Raw genomic sequence first — 24,885 nt, 5'->3', positions numbered from 1 at the left:
CAATTTCATTGCCATCATGTGGTCGTTAACTCTTTAAGACATACAACAAAGACAGTACCACATTTTTGTTTCCCAGTATTTGTTCTGGAAATGAAGTAATCTCAATCATCATTCCAAACTGTGAACTCCTTTCTCAGGTCTTAGTCGCTAGTCCTGGACTCCTCTTTAGAACAAAAGCAGATAAGATTAAAAAGTGATGTGTTCACTTAATTTTCCTTTACTTCACAACAGACCTGTTTTTACAAACAAACTGCCGAAAAGGGAGAAAATCTTTCTTAATGTTGAGTTTGCTTTTTTATCATTTCTAATTTACTTGTATTGACATAATAACCCAAAGTATGACATGAGATTTTATGCATAGCCTCTTTCCCCCTGCCCTTCCCCCCCCCCCAAAAAATGTTTTTCCATCGTTTTAATTCTTAAAAGAAAAAAGGATATTAAACAAACTGAGGCTGACAGATTAGCCATTTTCCAGAAACCTACTAGTGAACCTATTTTAAACCAGCAGAAGAGCCATGTAACAAGCATGCATTTAGGAACCAGCTAGGGGACTAGCTGTCAGGCTGCGATAAAAACTTCTGCCAGCAATGAGAGCAGAGGAACAGAAAATTGGTGATCACATATAATCATAAGCATGTGAGCACAGTAAAGATCTTAGATCCCGTTAGGCCCTGTAGACTACTGTGCTTTCAACATCTTGTGAAAATTTTCACTTACACAAAGATTTTCCTGGTAACAGCCATCCTGGTTTGGCATGCAGGCCCCAACATTAAAAGAGTGGATCATGAAAAGGTTAAAGTCTTATTGCACTTTGTCACAACAATGGATTGAGATGACCAGAATAAAACAGGCGTGCTAGCCAAACTTCTGCAAAGCCAACTGATGCAATATCCAATTTACCATTTGCACCCCTTTTAAGCAAAAACGAGGATGTCGTATTTTAAAAAAGGATCTCTTTCCCAGACCTAGTGAGCAACAACCACCTTACTATACGGCGTGTCCTCCAAAGTGCCTTAGGTGTGTGCACTGCAGATGGAATCTTAAGGAAGGCAGAGAAAGGATTTTGTTGATGGCTGAGGAAGTTAATTGCAGCATAGAACCAAACAGGCATGTTCCTCAGTTATTAAATTTATTTATTTATTTTGGATTTGTACTGTAGTAACAGAGCCAGAGAATCAGTTCAGAGGACAAAAACTAGACACTGAAACTGATAAACATTAACATAATCAATTTAAAATAAGACACAGAGCTCCTCACTTGTTAAACCATCTTTTGTAGGGACAAACACTCACTGAGGCTTGGTACATTTCTGTCGAACATGTTTCATAATTAGTATATAAAGTAAGCCTGGTCTTTAGAATACCAAGTGTCCTAAGTAGCATTGAATGATAAATGTCCTATGTGGGGGTCAGAGAAAGCACATTAACACAATGAAAACTTTAGAATTTTACTTAACTTCTGCCCCTTTAGTCCCCCTCAAAATATGCCAAGAGATCTTGCTGGACTGGCAATGAAGCTGATGTTGCTGGAATGCAGGGTCAGAAGGCCCTACCCTCTATAATGTTTATGGGGCACTAATGATGCCCTTAATAATTTGGTACCTTTCTCTCCCAGACTATGGATAGATTCTGCGTTAGTGACTACTACTAAAGAGAAGAGGGAAAAAGATAGCATGGCATCCTAAGATAGTTATAACATTCAATCAGATACCTGGCCATTATTTAAAAAGCAAACAAAAAATATCCAACCACGATTTTTTAACATTAACTTAAATCAATCAGAAATTTACATGTCTTATTAGCCTTTCACGACCTGATTCTAAAGTCCTGAAGAGCTTTGCTTGACTAAGGGCTTCCGGGTTTTGCCTCTATTTATGCAATCCCCAATACTAAAATATAGGTGTACTGTGTACACCAGAGTCAATGGTTGGGTTTATCAAAAGAGCCTAAAGGAGTTAAGGCGACCAACTCCCACTGAAATTCAAAGGAAGAATGTGCCTCTCCCATAGGCTCCTTTGCAAATCTCAGCCTATGTCCCTTACAGATAGTCCTCTTATTGTAATATCTAGATAATGATCTGGTAGAAGTACAGTTTACAGAAGGCAAAAGAAATCAAGATACACTGGAATTAAATCATTTCAAAGTTTAGAATTAAGATTAAATTCATACCTCAAGTGGAGAATCGCAGAGGAATCTTGTGAACTGTATTGGAGGGATTTACCAGAAGCATAGTCGCCCGAGGATGGTCAGAACAAACAACACAGAAACAAGAGAATGTTAGCATTGAAGTTAAATTTTCTCTATTAATTTGAATACCCTGAAGTCTATGCAATCTCTAAGAATACTTCGTTTTCCAAAACAAACCATTGAAAGTAAAAACAGCTGATTCCATAAATTAAAACAAACCTTCCAAAAATATACCACTGTATGTCTTATTTACCAGTACTGGAAGATAAAACTTGAACTAATTTTACAAAACATTTGAAATCGTCTGTCAAATACAAAACAGGTAAAAATACAAAATTGCCAGAAGGGACCGAGGAAAACTACATAAAATTACAGTTACATATACAAAGTTTGCGTCTGGTTTATTTTTATTCTAAATCCATGCCCTGCACAAGCTCAAAGTTCCTCTTCCCACCTCCACGCCTCTTGCTCCTCCATCCTACCATCCTTATCACTAAAGCACCTTTTTTTTTGGCCTTCCTGTTTGGTGGTAGAGATTGGTTAAATCTTAACATTTACAGGCAGAATATCAGTCAAAATCATGCCTGCACAGGTCCATGAAAACCAACTTCCTGAAAGTGCAAGTGTTCTCAAAGCTAGAGTTTTTCTTCAACATATACTGATGTGCCACAAATAGTTTGCCGTAAAAGGAGAAACTCAAACAGAAAGACTGTGATTGTGTTCAAGATTAAAAAAAAAAAAAGACTATGAATATACAATAATGTAATTTACCTAATGCCATTTATCTTCTAAATAAAGCAGCATAACTTTTACTTATTTTGCACAATAGGTATTGGTCAATATTTTAAAGATACTACAGGGATCAGTTTATCCCAAAATGGATTTTTTAAAATATAATCAATTTATTTAACAGGTAGTGTTATGTTGCCCAGTTTAATTCACTCCTCCCCTAATGAATTTACTGTGATTTATATAGGCAAAGGATTAATTCTCTCTGAAGGAGTATATGTATGGTATCATTGATAAACAAGACTTCCCACAGCAAACGATCTTTCTTAAAACAGAATAAAGTAGGAAAATGCCAACTTGTCAACATGTAAACTACACTGGCATTGTTGACCTTAGGTCAAAAGTGCTATACATATCCTAAATAAACCCTTACTTATGAAAGTGAGTGTTTGTACAGCCAAATTACTGTAAAACAGATCACTTAAAAATTGACTCCAGCCCCCTGAAGCTGCATAAATCTGCAATACACTAATTGGAGAATCAGTGAAGTACAAACTGAGCAGTCAGTCACAACCGTATATTATGGTATACGAGAAAAGACTGATTCTACAGTAAATTAATCAAGAGCTCAACAGAAATAAAATTTAAGATTTTTCCTAGGGCACTAATTTTGTTTACATTTTCTCCCAAACACATAAAATCAAGTTAACCTACAAATGAATGGTAAATATTTAGACATATGCTTTAAGCAATGTCTAAAAACAGCTGCTGAGGACAAGGAAACTGTGTGTGGTGTCTATAATTAGCCCTTTCAGATATGCTCACAAGGAAGGGGTTCAACACCCTGAGTAATTCTGAGTTTTATTGCTGAGGCATGGGAAAATGTATGCTTGTAATATTCTAATTCTACTTCTGGATTCTGAAAAAAAGCACATTTTATGTTTTCCAAAGAGCCATTCAAATTTGAGGCACACAGGCTAAAAAGAGAGCAGAGATTTATAAATTCCTACATTGCTTGTCAGTTTTCCATGACCTTGATATCAATCATTATAGCCAATAGTTTTAGAAGGTTCTGGCACCAGGAAAAAAAAAAAAAAAAAAAACCATGTGTTGTTAATTTTGATGTCAGAAGACCCCCAATAGTTCTTAATCTGTAACTCTAGCTTTATGGAGCAAGTTATACCCTATGGGTCAGTAAGCTGAGCCAAAGACACTTTTCAAACAGTTTTATCGATTAAGGCCCTGCTGTGCAATTCATTTGATTTTAGAAAAGTTTTTTTTAATCTTAATCTAAGACTTAGTTTCCACAGCCAAATTGTGTTCGCCAGAGAGTATATGTTGCCGCAGTTATCTATATACTGCTTGTCAGAAATGCACTTTCACTACCACAGCTACCCCATATTGTTAAAGATTAAGTCAGTTTCCAAGAAAATATTGGAAACACAGAAGCAATCTTTCTGCTGGAGAAATAATAACCTAGAATTATTTCACAATCTTATGGGAAACTAACTATTTCAAGTCATCCACTTGATTTCGTATCTAATTATTGCACGTTACTTTCCTCATCTATTTATATCTGCTAAAGCTTTCATATTAAAATATACATTCATTGATTAAACTTTCCTGACATTTTATCTAAGAAAGTCAAATATTTTAAAGTAGCAAGGAACTGATCGTTCCATAGAACCTGCAGATTTAAGTTTAATGAACTCCATATTTATAATTTCAGAAAAATCAACACAAACTGTTTAATATAATCCAGGAGCATAAACCACTGTAATTAAATTTAAGAAACTTAGTTTCTAATCTAAATATAAACATTTAGATAACTTATGTTTATCTTTCAGTTCATGATTTTCAGTTAACAGCCAACTATATAATAATTGCAATTAGGAAATAGGCTTCACCGGATCAGTGTTTCAAATTAGTCAAAACACAATGATTGTGAAGATATAAACAAATATTAGCAAACAGCCCCAAAACAAACAAACAAACTAACAAACAAAGCTCTCCATCAACATATTTTACATAAGAATATCTCTAAAACTAGCAATGCCATGTTTTCTACTGTAATTGTAAATAAGTGATTCAATGACGGTGTAGTTTTTGGCAGCAGTGGGACTGGTGAGAGGCAGAAAGGTTGCTAAATTTTGATGGATGCCCACACCTGCAATTCACTTTAATAACAGGTTTCCGAGCAACAGCCGTGTTAGTCTGTATTCGCAAAAAGAAAAGGAGAACTTGTGGCATCTTAGAGACTAACCAATTTATTTGAGCATAAGCTTTCGTGAGCTACAGCTCATTTCATCGGATGCATACGATGAAGTGAGCTGTAGCTCACGAAAGCTTATGCTCAAATAAATTGGTTAGTCTCTAAGGTGCCACAAGTTCTCCTTTTCTTTTCACTTTAATAAAAAATGCAATCTGACCAGCAAAACAAAGGTATCTTTTCTGGATTCAGAATCACTCAATTTAAAGAGGAGGTCTGAAGTTAGCCATGAATGTATAATTCAAGTTCATTCTCAGATGCAAGACAATTACAAACACATTTCTAAAGTGCTGCCCCTCAATGCAAGAGGTAAATGGCCACAGTGTCTGCATTTATTTAGCAGAAACCATTTATCAACAGTTATTTGCAAATATCATTGGACATCTTTTGGCAAGTGCAAACTTCTAATCTTAACCTCATATAAACCAATAGCTTTCAGTTTTTCATACAATAAATACAATTATAAAATGAGTGCTACATTAATTTATCATAATCCAATTATTATAATAAATTGTCAACCACTACCAAAAACAATATAAAACAAAATACAACTGAAAATACAAAAATAGATGAATATACTACCAAAAAGCCACATTAAGAAAGCAATACTTTAAAAAGGGTATGGGAAGAATGTAGGGAAGTTTTTAACTCAAAGGAACCAGTGGAGAAGATAAATATATGCTTCTAGAAAAATAAGATTTCTGACTTTTTAGTGGGAAATTATGAGCTGCATCGGATGTTATGGGTAAATGAGATCTACATCTAAGAACATGGTTTCTTTCAAACCAAAATAGTAACCATAAATCCAATATACATAGTATGTATGGGGAAAGGGTTAGCTCTCAGTCCTGCTTCATATTAATGATTGTATAGTGATTTGAGCTCTTCAGAGGGAAGGCACAACTGAAAGACAAAGTATATTCTTTTTGACTATGTTAGTTGTTTGCTTATCTTTGCAATTCATTTTCAAAGACAGAGGCAGATTAATAGCTGCCATTTACCCTTGGGGAAAAAAGGGTTATCTGTGAACTTAATCTTTGAACAGTTTTAACATTTTAAATGGAAGGTGCCGAACTCTCAGCCCTGAAAACTAAAGTGATCTATCTTCACCCACAAGACAGATAACTGTCCACTTATCTGCTGGCTCTGGAATATTTTCATGAGTTCTGGAGCAAGCCCATTCCCTCTTCCAACATATTGCAGTTCTGCTTGATTTAGGGGGGCTGCATGATGCACTGCAGGCTGCTTGCAGGAACTGGTGCACAGAGCTTGCAGAAGAAACAGCTTTTCTGCAGGCTTCCTGGACTTTTACGAACAGAAGATCCATCTACTGAGTTTTTTCCTTCCTTTAAACTGTTTGCCAGTTCCCCCTGATGGCATTCTTCAGGTACTACAAACACACAGGGAGAGAGAAGACAACTCCATACAAGCCAAATGGAGGTTCCTCAGGATTCTCTCTGTGGGCCCCTTTTTCCAGGCCAAACATTTTGTTCTTTTATCCTCCTCTCCCTCCAGACCTGTTGTAGTTGTAGCAGGGTGAGCATTATTGGGCAAGGTTTTAGGAGAACTGGGTAATTCCCCAATTTAAGTGCTACCGATTGGCAAGTAAAAAACAGACTAAAATCCGACAGATAGTAAGGACTTCATTTGTGTTGATATAAATTCACCAGGCCTCTAAGGAACAATTTTATTCAGGTACAAAGAAAAGACAACAAATTCCTTGTACAGGAACACTGTGGAAGGAAATGGCTGCTAAGTACACTTCAGCTATTGAAAGAGACCGGCCTGAGTCCATAAAGAGGAGTAATACAGGAACAGACCTTAAAAAAACCTCTTAGACAAAAAACAGAAACGTTTCCCCTTGGAGATGACTAGCACAGGGTTTTAAGAACAGCTGGCATCCCTTATTGTACCTTTAGTGTGCAAACAAGGCCTAAAAGATGTTTGGGGGGTTTTTTTTTTTTTTTAATCCTACTTGATATTTATCACCTATGCATCAGGAATGTCAACAGTCTTCCCTGTTTTTCCTGGGAGACTCATCAGAACCTGTCTCAGACGTTTAACCTGAGCTCTAATTTTAACTGAAGGAGCAGGACACTGAATCTTTAACAAAGACATCCTTTACCCAAAACATTTACCACCATAGTTAACTAGGTTTCAATAAAAAAAACCCACACCTTCTCCCCGTAAGTTTTATACTGTGACTAAAAATCCCTTCTCCCGTCAGTTGCTCAGTAATTGCTCTCTGAACTCTTGTGACATCATCATTTTACTAACCTTCAGTTCCACAGTCTGCCAGGACAGACAAACAAAACTTCTAATGAAAAAAAAAAAAAAAAAAAAAGAAAGAAAGAAAAGCATAGAAAATTTGCTTTCAAAAAATCTGTCAGGCAAATAAGGGATACAAGACCAATCTTTTTCCTTTGCCTTTCACTTTTAAAGGCATGCATCCACATAAAAGCATTACAGAGATACCGAGAGCACAGATGATACATGATTAGAAGTTACATTAAAAAAAAAGCCTGCAACAACATAGCCATTCCATTTGAGGTCTGGATGAGGGACCCAATTGTCTCCTCAAGGGAAATATTTGAATAAGGGGAAATACAAATGGAAGATATCATGGGGCAAATTTAACGTATCAGAGAACCGCATTTCTCAAACTTGAGTTGAGTGATCAAGATTACTGGGGTTTTCTCTTGCCATATCTTCCTGAAATGTGATGGAGCTCAGTGAGTCTTACAGTTGGTGTTTGCACAAGAACAGGCCCAGGGAAAGTTAGCAACATACAGGGTAGGAACTAGACTAGGATGCAAGAGACATGGTTTCAATTCCCATTTCAGACACAGATTGCCTGAGTGATCTTGAGCATGTTACTTAACATAGTCTGTGCTTCAGTTCCCTATTTGTAAAATAGATTATTTCCTTCACTCATAGGGATGTTGTAAGAATAAAACTTCATTAACGATTGCGAGGCAGTCTGTTTACTACACAGAAGCGGGCCATGTAAATAACTAGAGTGAATACTTGGAACACCAACAAAGGAAGCGTTGATATGCAACGAAAATGAACTGAAAAACTAACTTGCAAATGTACAGGGGGAAGAATCTGCTAAGGCAACAGTCAAAACAAAGTGGCATGGGAGACTAGTGTTTGATAGTTGTCAGCAAATGCACTAATACACCAACTGACCGAGGAACAGTGTAAGGTGCAAGTATAGATGTGCATCCCCCAGTAGCCTCAATTGTTAAAAAACAAACAAACAAACAAAAAAACTATATGCCTTTTGGCCACACTCTCACTGGAAACTCAAGACACCAAAGTAGAGGACCAGTGTATTGGGTATCTTTGGAAGACAAGGTATATCAACTATGTCAAGTATCAAGGTATATCCACTTTTTAATTTTTTTTTTTTTACATAGATATATGTTTCTAAAGATCTGAATGAGTCCCTCGGCCGTACCGTGGACTTCTGACTTCATTTTCTGTACTGGTTCAACTGTCTTTTCAGGGAGGTAATGAAAAAACTGGAAAAATAAAGAACAAACTATTTGACCACTTTGGTAATATTTTTTGCACCTTTTCAGACACTGAATCTTGTATGCTATTACATTATTTTCTTCCAAGACAAATATTTAACTAAGCATAAGGTAAGGAGGCTGACCAACTACCTTAGCAGTGGAAACTGAGGGGCATATTATTTTTCCTCTATGAACTTGTCATTATAAAATATCCCAAATAAGTTAAATAAGAATTCTTGTTTCAGTGGGTCTAAAAGGCAATAAAACTGATCATTTTGGCTTTTTTCTGAAAACTGCTTACAAGTTTTATGCTCATGTACGGAAATGTTTTCTAACTTGTACAGATGCCACATCATTTATTTTGGTTGTCTTGCAGCTGTAAGTTTTTCTTAAAGACGAACAATGCTGTAAAGAGACTTAAAACCTAGAAGTTACATTAACTAACAATGTGATTGTAGAAATAGCATGTGGCTAAATCCTAGAACAGCCACACTGATTACTACATATGATGGATGAAAAGGAGCAAAGAAAATAAAATAAAAAAATATAAATGTCTTAACACAAATAATACAAAACTACAGTACACCATATTAGTACAGTAAAACTAGACTCTTTAAAAACTACATTTAAACTATAAGTCCTCAAATCTTTTGAAGATAACCAATAGCGGAAAAGTCTTGAACCAGGGATATATCTACAGTAGCCTAATACCACACAACAGTTTACAGAAGACGCTTAGTAGTTAAAAAAAAAACAAACAAACCACACTTTACAAAAATTAAATTTCTGGCTAAAGAGCACTAAAGCTATCCAAATTCTATTTACCTGGTTTTGAGATGGCACAAATAATAAATGAGGCTAATGGTGCCAAAATAGTGTACCTGAAAGCCAAGTGTCATTAAATGTTTTATAACACAAGGTATTTGTCAATCTTTTCATTTACCTTAAAAGACAAACGAATAAGAACATTGGACTTGTAACCTGAAATTGCACCTACTTGTGTATTTCAGTATATTGAAAAATCTTCCGTTTGTAAGTTTAATGACTGGCACCACTTTCAAATGAAACCTGCTGGTCTTCTCATATTTGCCTTATTATAGTAACACTGTTACTACATTACCTCTGTTTAAATTCCTAGTGTCTAAAAAGAGAAAACACTCACTCACTTAACAAACAGTGAAATATTTCAGCTTTAGGTCCACACTAATCTTAATGGAGTTCTATATATGAATACCACACAAACTATACTTAGGCATTATTTTGTATCCCTTCCTTTTAATTTTATGTTTATTAGCAATACAACCAAAGTTATTTTGGTTTTTACCATGTCAGCACTACCAGAAAGTATAATTTTCTTTCAACACATCACCAAGAGCATCAGGAAAAGCTACCTGTTTCTTTCAGATTTCAACATTACTAAAATAAAAAAACAACAATAATCATTCAATATCTATTAGACAGATAAATCTACTGGATGCCTGGATGGCTACTTAAAACAGTCACACACACACATTCACAGTGTTTACAGCTGCAGTAATTGAGAATTAACTATTCTAGGTCAGGGGATATTATCTTTAATCAAATAAGCAATTGTTCAAAATGAGTTTGCTGGTAAAATGAATTTCCACATCAAAAGACAAACAACTAACATTTACACTAAGTTATAGGAATTTAATATTGTTCATTTGTCAACTGTCATAAAATGGGATCACCCTTAGGCTTACTGGAAAAAGTAGGCATGTAATACAAGTGTTAAGAATTACTTGTTTAGTAAAATATAACTTCACATTTGTTAATGTTTATTTAACTTATTGAAGGTTAAGTTTTTAGCACACTGCACCAGAAATTAAACAACCACTGTCTTTTATTGTTAAGATGTTGAGGAAGGGATTGCATGAAGCATTTCTAATAGCTTTCCATTTATTTTTATTCACAGTATGTATCCTCTTCAAAATACCTGTTTTCCCTACTGATTTTGGCCTTTTCCTTTTGAGTCACAATAAATACAGTTCGCACTTACAGTGTAGTGACCTTTCAAATATGAATTATTTAGTTTCAACCACCATGTAAAGTGGGGAAGTATTATTTAACAGAAGACAGGCACAAAGATTTTTCAGAGGTGCTGAGCACTCAAAACTCCAGCAGAATTCACTGAGAACTATAAGTGCTAAGCATCACAGGAGTCAGGTTCGAAGTGACCTGGCCTAAGATCACACATGAAGTCTGTGTCTAACTTCGTATCTTTTTTCTGCATCCCCTCAATTCGTCTTTATCTGTCTAATAACCAGGTGAGTATACACTAAGGCCACGAGAAGGAATCTTCATTGCTGCAGTTCATATTGCTGATGGCTTGCCCAAGGCTGTTTCAGTGAACTGGAGATCAAAACCAATAAGCCACTGCAGCTAAGGAGTGTGGTGATCCAAACAACTTTAAACAAACAAACTGCTGCTAGTGGCCATAGGGGAGAGAGAGGAAGTCAACTGAGCAAACTACTGCTGAAGCTTCCCCTGCCAGGTGTGGAGAGAAAGAGAGAAGCCATTGCCCTAAGGTGGCTGAATCTCATAGATCAAAGAGTGGCGGACAGAGCAGAAAGAGATGGTTAAGGGGGGGGAAGAAAAAACAAAAAAACCAAAAACCACCTCAACTAACTAAAAGACGGTAATTGTACACAGTGCTGAAAGCTTGGCTGCCAGAGTCCGGAAAACTAGGATATTTGGTGTCTACGTATTTCGTTAAGGACAAGAAAAAAGTTTAAATAATTTTACCTCAAGCAAGAACTAGATGGAGCTACCCACTATTCTGTCCAAACTAGTGGAAGGCCACATCACGAGAAGAAACTGCTACCTACGTTTCTGTAACTGTTGTTCTTCGAGATGTGTTGCACATGTCCATTCCACTGTTGGTGTGTGTGCACACCTCATGCACAGCTATTGGAGAACTTTTTCTCCTCAGTGCTATCTGTTGGAGCAGCTCAAATTGCCTCAGGTGTCGTGCACAACTGCATGCAGATAAGGGGACAGAGCCACCCCAACCCTCCTCAGTTCCTTCTTATCAGATAGACTCCAAAAGAGAAGGAAAGGAGGGTGGGTCACGAAATCGACGTGCAAAACATCTTAAAGAACTATACTTATGGAAAGGTAGGTATCTCTTTCTTCTTCTCCAAGTCTTTGGACATGTCCATTCCACTGTAGGTGACTCAGAAGCAGATTCCAGACCTGCCTCCATGTTAAGTGTACCTGCAATTGGACAACCACCTATCCAAAACTAGGATCATTCCTGGACTGATGGGAAATGGCATAACGAGAAACAAAGTTGTAGTCTGATGACCAAGTTGACACTTTGGAAATGTCTCGAAGGGTTACTTGCACCAGGAAAAATGCTGAAGCTTTCTATGCTCTAGTTGAACGGGCTAACATTCTAGGCGCTGGCGTGACATTAGCTAACTGGTAGCACAAATGAATGCAAGAAGAAATATCAGAGGAAATTCTATGAGTGGAAACTGGTTGGTCTCTGTCTGCAACTGCAACAAACAATGGAATTGAGGATCTAAAGGACTTTGTGCGGTCCAAATGGAAGCTAAAGCTCTTCTCACATCAAACGAATGAAGGCTTTGGAAAGAAAGTCAGAAAATAAACTGACTGATTAATGTGGCAATTAGACACTACCTTTAGGAACTTTGGGTGAGGGCAGAAGTAAACTTTACTCTTATGGAAACCTGTATAAGGAAGCTCTAACACCAAGACTCTCAACTCACCTGCTCTCCTGGATGAAATTATTGCAACTACAAATACCACCTTCATACAGAGGTGGAGCAGGGAGCAAGTCTTGAGAATTTCAAAGAGTGGCCCCATTAATTTTAGCATCACCAGGGTCAGATCCTATGGGGAACAGGTATACCTGTGGGTATAATCAGCCTAACCCTTGTAGCAATCTGATAGTAATGCAGTTAGAAAAAATAAAGCCATTATCCACTGAAGGATAGAAAGCTGAAATAGCTGCCAAATATACTTTAATACAGCTAACTGTCAGACCTTGATGTTTTAGTGCGAAAGATAGCCCAATATGTGGCTGACAGAAGCCTGCTATGCCAAGAGATGCTTCTGTTGATATCAGATTTAAAAGGGAAAAAAAATTCATCTCATCAGGTACGTGCACCTGGACTTTCTACTGTTCCATAATTATAGAACGTCCTTAGAGCAACCCCTTTCCAACAGTGTTAGCCATGAAGCATCCACTCTGTCAGCTGGAGGGTTTGCAGACTGGCCTACACCAGACAGCCATGGTCCTGAGAAATTGCATCTGGATCCAAGAGGAGAGACAGAGGTCTGACTGACATGGTTAGTAAGGTCAAATATCAGCGCTTTCAAGGCCAAACCAGTGCTATACACTATACATTAGGGAGTTCTTCCATGGTAGCAGGAAAGTGTCCATCAATGAGCCATGGCTGTGCCCTTCCCAGGAACAGAACTGATAGCACTTTCTTGGGGAGTCCCTCCACAGCTGAAAGATGGACCGGGACATGTCCAGACATAGTGTGTACTCACAATGATCAGAGAAAGCCCTTGCCCTGATGATCTTCCAACATGTTCTGCGCACCTGGAAGGTATGCAGTTCTGAAGTGAATGGAGCTGGCTATGCAGAACTCCCAGAGGAGAATCACCTCCTGATGCAGTTGCGATAAACACACTCCTCCCCTGCCTGTTTATGTGTCCCCAAGCATGGAGGAAATGGGATAGACTACTGAAAAACACAGGGGTACGAACAGATGGTTATATTGCCCTTGACAAACTCAGGCTGGTGGTCAAGAGGAATCTGCCATGCAAAGATGCAGAGGAGAGGGAGTCACCTCCTGGAATTTCTGCTACTCTCTTTCTGCACATCTTGGGACCAAGGTATAAAGCTCAGATATTTGAGAATCTGCTGCCAGTTGAACTGCTTCCTTTTCATCACTGGTGTATAGATTCCAAGCCATGACTTCAGGATCGCCCTGGAATCTTTTAGTCTACTTTGTACCTTACCATCTCTATCTTTCCTGTAAAGAGAGAGGGACCTTCAGGGGTCTTGGGTAGCCTGCTGCACTTATGGAGGAAAATCTGAAGACTGTGGCCACAAACACCTTCTCATAGTTATGGCAGATGCCCTGGTTCGAGCTGCTGACTCAGCCACTTCCAAGCTGTCCTGGCCACCGGCTTGTCCTCCTCCTCCATCACATTAAACTCCTTCCTGCTCCTTTAAACTTCATCATGTTCTCCCAGAGAGTAGTCATAGCGACTTAGAAGAGCCTGTTAGTTAGCAATTCTAAATTGCAGCCCTCTCATTGAATAAAGCTTACAGCCGAACAAGTCTAGTCTCTTCAATTCCTTTCTCTTTGGGGTCAACACTTGGTGCCCCAGTTCATTAGCTGCTGCTATAATCGGAGTGTTCAAAATTCTTAGAAGGGACATCTCTCCTTTCTGCCCATTTCGCTGTGGGACGGAGGGAAGAAAGGGTTTGCCAGAGTGTTTTGACTCACTCCAAAGTTGCTTTGTTAATCAGGAGTGCCACCCTGGAGGGCCCGCCAAAGCTAATATATCCATTAGCTTGTTGGATTTCTAACAGACCTCTTCTGCCTGAAAGCCCAGAACAGATGCTACCCTTTTAAGTGGCTCTTGTGAGCCCTGTAATCCCTTGGAAGTGGTGAATTGCTCACCATCTCTATAGCCTCTTCTCGTGATGAAGATGATGATGCACCAGGATGCTGAGGCAACGTCTGGTCAGTCTCTTGCAATGGAGGAGCTCTCGGAACAACTTCCAGCTGCTTGGTACCAATCCCGGTACCAGGCATTGAGGAATGTTGCCTGAATGTTCTTAGTGAACCCTCGATAAAACCAACAGAGGTAGGTGAGAAGAGATCCTAGCAGGATGGGGGATACCTCACAGTGTCCAGGAAGGCCACTGACAGCTGTGTATGCCTCCAACATCATCAGTACTAGTATTGAGTCCTGAGCTTGATGCAAACTTCAGGATTCAACCTCGACTGACATGGCACAAGTTACAGAGTCTACAATCCCCCTTTTTAGATGAGGGATGCTTTGGGAAGAGTCTCCCATCAGAGCTTCTTCCAGAGTCCTTGCCTCTAGTTGGCCTTAGTACAAATGATCTTGCTCATTGTGGTACTGAGTCCTTGGAAGATGTGTCTCTTCATTGGTATCAGAGACAGAGAACAAGGTGCTGAAGACGTCACAAGCGGAGACTTCCATATCAAGGCTGTCACACAAAGTCCAATCTGAGCATGACAGCTGTAATAGAGGGCAAAACGTTGACTCCATAAGAAGACACTTAAGCCTAGCTGCTCAATGTTTCTTAGAGCGAGGCTTGAACCCTTTACAAATGTGGCATTTGCCACTGATGTTGGATTCCCCCAAACATTTTAGACAGTTGGGGTGTGGGTTGCTAACCAACATCAAGTTGGAACACGACCAGCAGGAATTAAACCCAGGAGAGCAAAGCCTGGTTCCAGTCATGAATTTATAGCGCTAAAGCATCAAATACTATCTGGTTACCCTAGTATTCTAATGTAGTTCAGCTAGAACAATGGACAGTGATCTGTCACTTAAACATATTCCCTACCAATAAGGTAAGACAGTAGGGACTAATAAATTATTTCACTTCCAGGCATTCAATTTCCTTGTCCAAGTACTGTTGTTTCTAGGCACTGTGTGAAATAGAAAATTGCATTCTCCAACCTCTCTCTCAGTTAAGGAGTTCTTCTAACCCTAACTTTGAGGTCAGTGCAGAAGGAGAAAAAACTGAAAAAAAGGTCAGTTTGAGGCCAGTTGTCGTTTGGAGGGTTTTCAAATTTTTTTTGTTAAATGTTCACGTGTCTCTAGCCAGTGTACAGTACTTCCTGTGAGAAGGGCAGTTACCTCAACAACAACAACAAAAACTTATGAATTGTCAACTGTTGCATACCAATCGTAGGTGTAAGAGTTTTAATTATAGTCCATTCTGGGTGTTGAATGTTCTTTAACAAAGGTATGATTTGACTGTTATTCAGAATTCATATTGGTATATGGTGATTACAAATGTTTGCACTCACTACATCTACTTTAAGAATGTCCCTGAAGGTTCCAAGCTGGAGACAGATTCCTCAGTGTTTTAAACTAATCACTTAGATATGCTAGTATAGTATTTAATGCCCCACACCAGTCAACAGTTTGTCCATAAACTTAAAAGTTTAAGGAGTTGTCCAAAGAACATAGTAACAAAATGGCACAGTTACTATAGGGTAGCAACAACTGTCATAATTCATGCTATCAACATACTCAAATATAAAGGTCCAAATTCTCTGCTGGTGTAAATGGGAAAACTCCAGTGTAATCAATGGAGCTGCACTCAACACCACCAGCAGAGAATTTGGAACCTAAAGGATTGTTTAGATCTTTATTCACTAAAACTTAACAATCTTTTCAGTTATTCATTATTTACCACTAGCTGATAACCTACTGTATGACATAAAATGAAAGGCTTACATTTATACATCTTTTACTCAAAGCAGTTCAATCAATCATTTGATACTTGATGTACACATAATTTGTTCTTCTCCCTACATTACAGTCATAGTATAGTAACTAAGTTGGTAACGCATATTACATTGAAAAACTAGGAATATCCATCACCCCCAGTAAAGTTTACAAGCACAAATATTAATTATTTTTTGGATACCCTTTCACAATACAAACAGGCAGGGTAAATTTTCAAAGTAGCATACAGGGTGCTAGCTTCATGACTTTCAATAATCATAGAATCATAGGACTGGAAGGGACCTCAAGAGGTCTTCTAGTCCAGTCCCCTGCAATAATCACCACAATCAGCTTCAACAATGGAATCATACAGGCAACCATATACGAGAAACCCATGGATCACTATACCCACCTTCATAGATACAGTAACCACCCCAAACACACCAAGAAATCTGTTATCTACAGCCAGGCACTCAGATACCACAGAATGTGCTCCGAGGAGGAAGTCCAGGATATACACCTCAACAAACTTAAAACCGCCTTCACCAAACAAGGACACTGTACCAGAAGTAGATAGCATCATGGAATCGGCCACCCAAATACCCCGAAAGAACCTGCTTCAATAAAAGAAAACCCATTCCAACTGTACACCCTGTTCTCACTTTCCACACTGGAACCCATTCGGGATATCAGACTACAACATCTACTCAATGGGGACCCCATCCTGAAAGAAATATCTTTCCTGACCCCCCCACTTCTGGCCTTCAAACAACATCCCACACCCTCCAAGTCATCATCAGAAGCAAGCTCCCCACAGACCAGGACACACCAACCCAAAGCAGCACCAGCCCCTGCCAGAACAACAGATGCAAAACCTGCAGATACATATCTCTACTGCTACAATGATCAACACCCTCCACAACACACCTTTCACATGCCTATCACAACATGTGGGATACCTCCTCCAGTGCACTAAAAACCCCAACCACTACTATGTGGATGAAACCAGACAATCACTACGCTTTTGAATGAACTCACAGGAAAATGATAGAAGACAAAATACCACATCACCTGTGGGTAAACACTTCACAAAGTGATCATGCCACATCTGACTTATCAGTCCTCATCCTCAAAGGAAACCTGCACAACCCTTTCAGAAGTTAAGCCTGGGAGCTTAAATTCATTACTCTGCTAGACATTAAAAATCATGGATTGTTGTAATAAATCATAAATCCAGAGTCTGTTCAATCTGTCACCCACTAACCCCATCTTTTTGTCCTATGTCTGCAGAGGTGTTAGCAGGCCCCTCTAGCTTGAGCGATCCCTTGCAATATGTGCTCACTACTTAAGCTAAACAATCTGTTCCACTTTGCATTTTGCTATGATGCTCAGCGTACCTTTCCCAGAGCTGAAGAAGAGCAATGTGTGGCTCGAAAATGTCTCTCTCTCACCAACAGAAGTTGGTCCAATAAAAGATATTACCTCTTCCACCTTGTCTCTCTAATATCCTAGCACCAACACAGCTACAACTAGACTGCAATAACAGCAATGGGAGACATATGGATAAATCACTATACACCTCCTGAACTCATTTTTTATTCTGATTCACACTTTTTTTTTTTTTTTTAAGTAAGTAAACAAAGCCACACATCAGGAAGTCATATCAACCAGGTTCTGCTGTGTTCTTGGACCTCTCCTTGACTCCTGTGCCTCAGGGAAATTCCCAATCCCTCTCTCTTCCCAATCCCTGTCTCAAGAGAGTCACTCAACCTTTCCCCTGAGCACCTGCATAAGCAGAGGGGTAAACTGGAATGAACACCTTATTCTCCTGGACCAACTAGCGCACATAAACTTTGTCAAATCCCTCTGTTGTTGAAACTATAAGTAGTAAACAAAAGAAAAGTTTGCATTGTGTATTTTGATATTCTGCTAACATTGCCTAGCAAAGCCACAGGAACTGAGAAACGAATTCCTCTAGATCACATTGGAAAGCAAAATGGTATTGAATTGTGGAGTGTTTTTGGATATTAGTTGACTTAACTCATTTGTCTGGAGGAGCGAATAAGCTAGATGAGTCAGACAAATCTAATTCATTTATAAATCAAACAATATTGTTGTACTAATTTCTCATTAAGGAAATACAATATGACTGTTTGCTTTCAATAGCATGACAGTGAATTATTTACTCTCTCATAGCAACTATCTTACTCTATCATTTTCATAGTCACTGTGGCTCAGAGGCAAGTTCTAATATTTATATATTGGCAGCCACTGGATGTCCTTCTGAGATGAAGAAAAATAAGGAGGTGACAATATCATAGTTTAAATGTACATTTCAGTGAATAGCTCATCTGAGTTTGACCTCAAGCTGATTTCTAAATACACAGTTGTGTATGGGTTTAACAAAGAAGCCAATATTTTCATATAAATTTTCTAAGTGTATGCAAGGTTTATAATAGTTTACTGCAGAAAATTAAGATTAATGCTCCTAAGAAAAACGGAGTTGATTTTACCACCACATCGCTTTTTCAACATGAAAATTACTCACATCTCCAAACAATATCACAAGTTCATAAACCACTTCTCCTTCCTAGTCACTCAAAGACAAATACAAATGTGTAACTCTAAAAACATTTCAAAACACAATCAGTGAACAAAATTCCATTTACTACAGTTTGTCTGAACAGCTATAGTATTCTTGATCTCCTGGTAATCTGTAGAATTCCGTTTTAAACGATACTGTATTTAAATGTTTTAAATGATACTGTGTTCATCTGACATTGATTTAAAAACTCAATACTTTTTAAAAACTTGTTTAATGGAGGGTTGCACAAAATCCATTACTGTTCACTATTCATGATAAAGTTCTCCAAAATATACATTGCAATTTACTTTTGGTCAGTGATCAGAACATCATGTTAAATTGCTATTCATTACAGAGGTCACATCTATACTTACTTTTTCCTACCGTTAGTAATTTCTCCTCTTACTTTATGGCTTGAATCATTTCCTTTGGTTTACCAAACCCACATAACCACCACCCAAGTTCAGTACAAATAAGCAAATAATTTTGTTAAGTCTGTAAATAAATCCTTGCAGCACTGATTTCATTAGCATCTTTCTACATACTAAAAGGTATGATTATAGGAAAGCTGAAGCCTGATATAGTAGCAAATTTATGATACAAGGAGTGGAGGCAAACTCTATATTCATATTGTCTAACATTTTCCATTATAACTATGTTTTGACTTTTTCTTTTTAAGAGCTCTACCATCACCATAGTTTGCAGCAGGAACTTGAAATTTGGTCGGATGATGACCCTGGGGTCAGAAAGGAGACTTTTGTTATCCCCCTTAAAATCCTTTCAGATTTAATTGTGTTATAAACTGTCAAATATCACCATTTCTTGTCTGTATTTTGTTCTGTGAACCTTGCTGGAGCCTTAATACTAAAGTTCCTGAATGTTCAAATATCCTACAATTGCACAAAATACAATTTATTTTTCCTCTTTTTAAAATAACCTAGGAAATTTATATATAATATATATATATAAACTATGTTAAAAGAAAGTTGAGACTGGAAAGTCAAGCACCCAAAACTCAGGAAATACCAGAATCAAGACCATCCAGGAACACTAGTTCTGGCCCTCAATGTGTAGGGCTGGTTGGAAATTTTCCTATAGAACATTTTTCCTCTGAAAACCACTGATTCATCGAAAGCATGGCATCTTGAGGAAGTGTGCTACCTTTTAATAAAAATTCATTTAGAAACTAAAAAAATTTTTAAAAAGCATTTCATAAGGTCAATACATCCCATTTCAACTTTTTTGAAATGTTTTGATTTTCCATTTTGAAATTACTTTTTCAGTTTATTTCATATTATAAAATGAAGAAAGTCAAAATCAGAAAGAAATGTTTAGATTTTGTCAAAACAAAAATGTCTTGATCAACTTTTTCCTAATTTTAGCTTCTAGAAAGTTTCAAAGGCTTTTATTCTGGAAGAAAACCAAAGAAAACTCAAATTTGTGACACTCTCCCCAAAGCAAAAAAAAATCCAGTTCACACACACCTCTACTTACTTATAATGCATTGAGAGTTTTCAGTCATATAATCATGTCTTTTTCCCCCACTGGAACCTTGCTTCATTTACTCTATTAGAATGAGCATATGGAGGGCTGGCCTGTAGTAGTTAGGACTTCACATATTAACATCAGCACTTGAATTGCACGTGGAAGCAAAGAGATGGCCACTGCAAACTTTGAAGCACTGGAGTAACATGCTCTACACATGGCTAACATCTCCAAGCAAGCGTCATTGCTATCTGTAGCTTTTAAGTGGTCTTCCAAGGGTAAAGCAATTGATAGTAAACAAATCTAGACAAAGGGAATAGTTAATAGATGCAAGATTTACGTGCCAAATGGTTGCCATTTTCAAGTCAAGATGAAAGCACAGATGAAAAAATATTTTTGTTGGCAATTAAAACTACCTTGGATTCCAGGAGAAACTATAGCATTTTTGGCAAAGAGCAAGCATGCTCCAAAGCAACCATTTTCTCTGCCCACCAGTTGGAAGAGCTATAAAGATTCTGAAGATGATATCAGAGAAAAAAAAATGTCTTCAACTAGAGAACCAATCACAACATTACTTTTTTAATATATTGTCGCAATCAGTGGGGCTTGGAACTAGATTACCTCCACCAGGACTCTCACCTCCAGCATATCTGTTACGATGAATCATAAAAACCATTGTATTGATAGACACTGACAGCAAATGCTCAAAATCCAGTAGGACGCTAACCTTAAACAAAGCCTGAAACTAACTTGAGTACAACAAGTTGACATACAATGTAGACAGTATTTTTAACTGGCAAAGAGGGAAGGAGACTTGATTCACAACTAACATAGGTTTACTAAACTCACTGATTAATATATTGTGTCCATATATGCAATTATCAATGTATCATTGATAAGAAACGTATCAATGGGAAAATAAAATATATAGTTGCTCAGCGCAATCTTTACAAAATGGGAGCAGCTTTAACACTAGGGTTTCAGCCATGAATATGGTGTAACAAATAACCATGTAACAAGTAACACTAAGGTCTTGTTTAGGTGATTATATGTGCTGTTTAGAAGGAAATAAAAGGGATGTTGAGCAAAATACTTATGAAATACAATGGACTAAAAATGACTGCCTTTTTTGAAATTTTGCTATTTCGATATCTGTACATTAACTATTTCAAAATTTCAATTATACAGGTGAAAATATTATTAGCGAGTGAGCACTCTATTGGGTGCATATATGAATAAGAGGCAGAAGAGAAAAACATTACAAATTTTAGTGTATTCAGTGCACAGAAGACAAGATTGTTGATCATTTAGTTTACTACTAAAACTCAGGAAGGAAAGAAGGAAGGAAGTTGAACATGAATTTGAGTACGCAATGTAAGTAAATGAAAACTGAAATTCGAAAGTGGCAAAGAAGAAGGTATTTTTGCATAAGGAAGAATGGAAAGATACAGTGAGAGGGTGGAGGGAAAGTTGGGTTTGGAATGTGCTCAATGCCCTGCAGAATCATTACTTGTATTACCGCAGTACCCAAAGGCTATGACCACAGTTTGGCTCTGCTGTGCTGGGTACTGTACAAATACAGGGTTTTTAAAAAGTAAGAGAGCCCCTGTTCAAAGAGTTTAAATTCTAAGGACCTGATCCCGCAAACACTTATTCGTGTGCTTAACTCTACTACTGAGAGTTGTTGCTTTGATTTCAATGAGATTACTCAAGGTAGTATAGTTAAACACATGTGTAAAGGTCTGCAGGATTGGGGCTTAAGTTAACACAAGGTACAAGAAGTTATTTGGTAGCCAAGATGTATAGTGGGGGGGGCGGGGGGAGAGGAACAGGGGGGACACAGCCATCTCAGAACAGGACTGGCAAGTGAGTCAGCAAAGATTTTTCTGTTCAGTTTTGGTCCAAAAGAAGCGTGATAATCTTACAAGGAGAATGGCAATCTCAGAGGTGAAAACTAGAAATAAAATTGTCACCAAGACTATGCTGAGAAATTCTGCTAGAGGGGTGAAAAGACTGCCATCTCCAGAACACTGCTGAATAAGGGGAGGTTGGAAACAAAATACTGTAATTGGCAACTGAGAAAAGGTTAAGTGAATATGTATTTTACAGAGAAAGGGAGAGAGAGATTTTTGATACAGGCAATGGTCCAGTAGAAATAGATTGGCAATGGTGGTGAGCAAAAAACAAAGCTATGAGACATAGCATCAGAATGTTTTTTAAAAAGTGAATGGTCTCCCTTCCTTTTCCTTTCAGCTCTATATTTAATATAGCTATACTATATAATTTTGTGGTCTTTGACAAACCTATTAGAGTTTAATATCCAAAATTAACAATATCTTAATTGGAACAAGAAATTAGCAAAATATATAACCTATGACATATTTTGCTACAAGTAGAGCTCAGTCTTGCAACTAGTCTAGCTATGAATTTACATAAATCCTGAGATTTGGGAACCAAAAAGAGACTGTCTTGCACTTGTAGAATGTAAAAAAAAAAATTTTTTTAAGGGAAAAACTTGACTGCCAGATGAAGCAGACAACAGCAACACACAGCTCTTTTCTGTTCAATTATTTCAGTCAGTTTTGACTAGTAGCTAGTCACTGAACTCAACTGAACAAACTGGTATTCTTTTTAAAGGAACTGTATTAGTCTTGTGGTTCTACTGTCGTTGCACAGAGCAGGAAGGTAGAGCATCTAATTATGGGCCACTAACTAAATTGTTTATTAGGAAGGCAAAGCTTGCCTTTTCAATTTAAAAAAAAGGAGAAAAATTAGAGAATAAAACAAGAGTTAATACACCACACTAACTTCCTGTTCAGAATACTGTCATTTATTCTCTCTTGTGCACATGCTCAGGTAGAGTTGTGCACACTGACAGAGCAAAAATATCACACCAAATAGCTGTAGTTTTGGAAAGACAACCCAAATTAAATCAAGGTTTAAAAAACACCCAGAACACCCCCCAATGTCAACTAGCACCTGAAACTTTTTAATTCAGTGTTAAAGTTCCTTTAAAAAAAAAATCTAGCAATACAGTCTTAAAAAGCATCCTTTTTTATATAATAATAAAGGAACTCATGGCACATAAGAGATTTTTAATATCTGGCTTTTGTCATTTTTGCAATCTTATCAAGCAAGCGCAAAAGGGTATTGGCCACCGCACAAGTTCCACTCACATACTGCCCTCAAGTCAAGCATGAAATACTCAGTATTTACCAGAGCCAGATACAAGATTTATTCTTTCAAATTAGTACAGCTATACATGCTGGACCAGACACTTGAAGTCGTCCAGAAGAGCTGACTAAGGCCATGTCTACACTAGTACTAATGTCAGGAAAACTTTTGTCGCTCAGGATTGAGGAAAAAAACACCCCTCTAAGCGACATGAGCATATTACTCATAAAATAAACAAATGAGGACCAACCCACAGAGAGTTTTACAATCTCTGCGAACAATTCCTTCAGCTGCAACTGAGAAGGATATTCAGTTCTATCACTGCAGTGGTTAGACATACTAACCTAGAAGTAAGGAACATACCAAAAAAGAAAGCCTGTTCTGACAGCAAACCACTTCCACCAACCACCTCAGTTTGTCCAACTTAAAGTGAATAATTATATTTCCCTTCCTTTGTAAAGCAGTTTGAGAGGTATGAATGAAAGGCACTATTCTAGTATTTTTAGCTAACCATGGTCGGAAAGGAAATTAAACTGAATATTCTAGAGGGCACTGAGCACTGGTCTCAGAATGGGACTAAACAGCCAGTGCTTCAAAAAGTCTTTGAGCGCTAGGACAGTTGCAGCCTGTGCCATGCTACAGGAAATCCAGTCAATCTGATATTCTTAGAGAAGGCTCATTATCCCCCTTCTCATTTGACATCCAGATGTAAAGGGACATGTTCTCATCTTAAACCTGCATGGAAGCGAATGTTCTTTCATGTTATATTAGCAGTACTCAGTTTTACAGATTAAGAGTTTTATTAACTACTTTACAACTTTCATCTTTAGTTTTTTCTGTCAGTCACAAAATTATTTTATTCCTAAAACTGCCATCTGCTGCAATGAGAAATATTTGAGCTACAAAAAAAAATTATCAATGTGAGTACACAGTATATACCTATGCCAACATTTCAGGATCATCTTCCTGAAAGAGCATGTGAAATGTGTCCCATAATTTTTTTCAGGACGTTGGTTTCTGAATTTAAAACTTAGAAAAGTTTCTGAACTGGCACCAGTCCATACTCCAAATATGTGAATTGTGGTACTCTCTTCCTGAGCAGAAAGATTATCCACTACACCCATATGTGCTACAATATGTAGACAAGACCTAACTTTTTGAAGTAGGGGTCTTTGTTCTTTATTAAGTCTTGACTCTGCATTACCTAGCTTTTATCAGTTTAAACTCAATCCACTCTGGCGGCTACCCTGATAAGAGGCCTTTCGCAGGGGAGAGAGAATTAATTCTACGTTCACTCAAGGAAGTGCTTGGCTCCAGAAAGTGGGTTTTTTTAATGTCTGCATTATTTATTAAATAAATAAATTAAAGAGGAGAGAAAAGAGTGTTTTAAGAGCTCTTAAATCTTGTATGTGGTGATTTCCATCTTCTCCTACA

The 24,885-nt window shown here is 37.7% G+C and overlaps 1 protein-coding gene across 1 annotated transcript in view; it reads right to left on the bottom strand.

Moving 5' to 3' along the window:
- ATE1 (arginyltransferase 1) overlaps positions 1 to 24,885 on the bottom strand; it is a 176,508-nt gene that overhangs the window by 121,558 nt on the left and 30,065 nt on the right. The window contains 1 exon segment of the mRNA XM_074959230.1: positions 2,169 to 2,201. Coding sequence (XP_074815331.1) covers positions 2,169 to 2,201 — 33 coding nt within the window.

The sequence above is a fragment of the Natator depressus genome, chromosome 7 (genome assembly GCF_965152275.1).
Source record: "Natator depressus isolate rNatDep1 chromosome 7, rNatDep2.hap1, whole genome shotgun sequence".
NCBI classification, from domain to species: Eukaryota; Metazoa; Chordata; order Testudines; family Cheloniidae; genus Natator; species Natator depressus.
The sequence above is the reverse complement of the archived record's forward strand: the minus strand, read 5'-3'. Positions and strand labels throughout refer to the sequence as shown.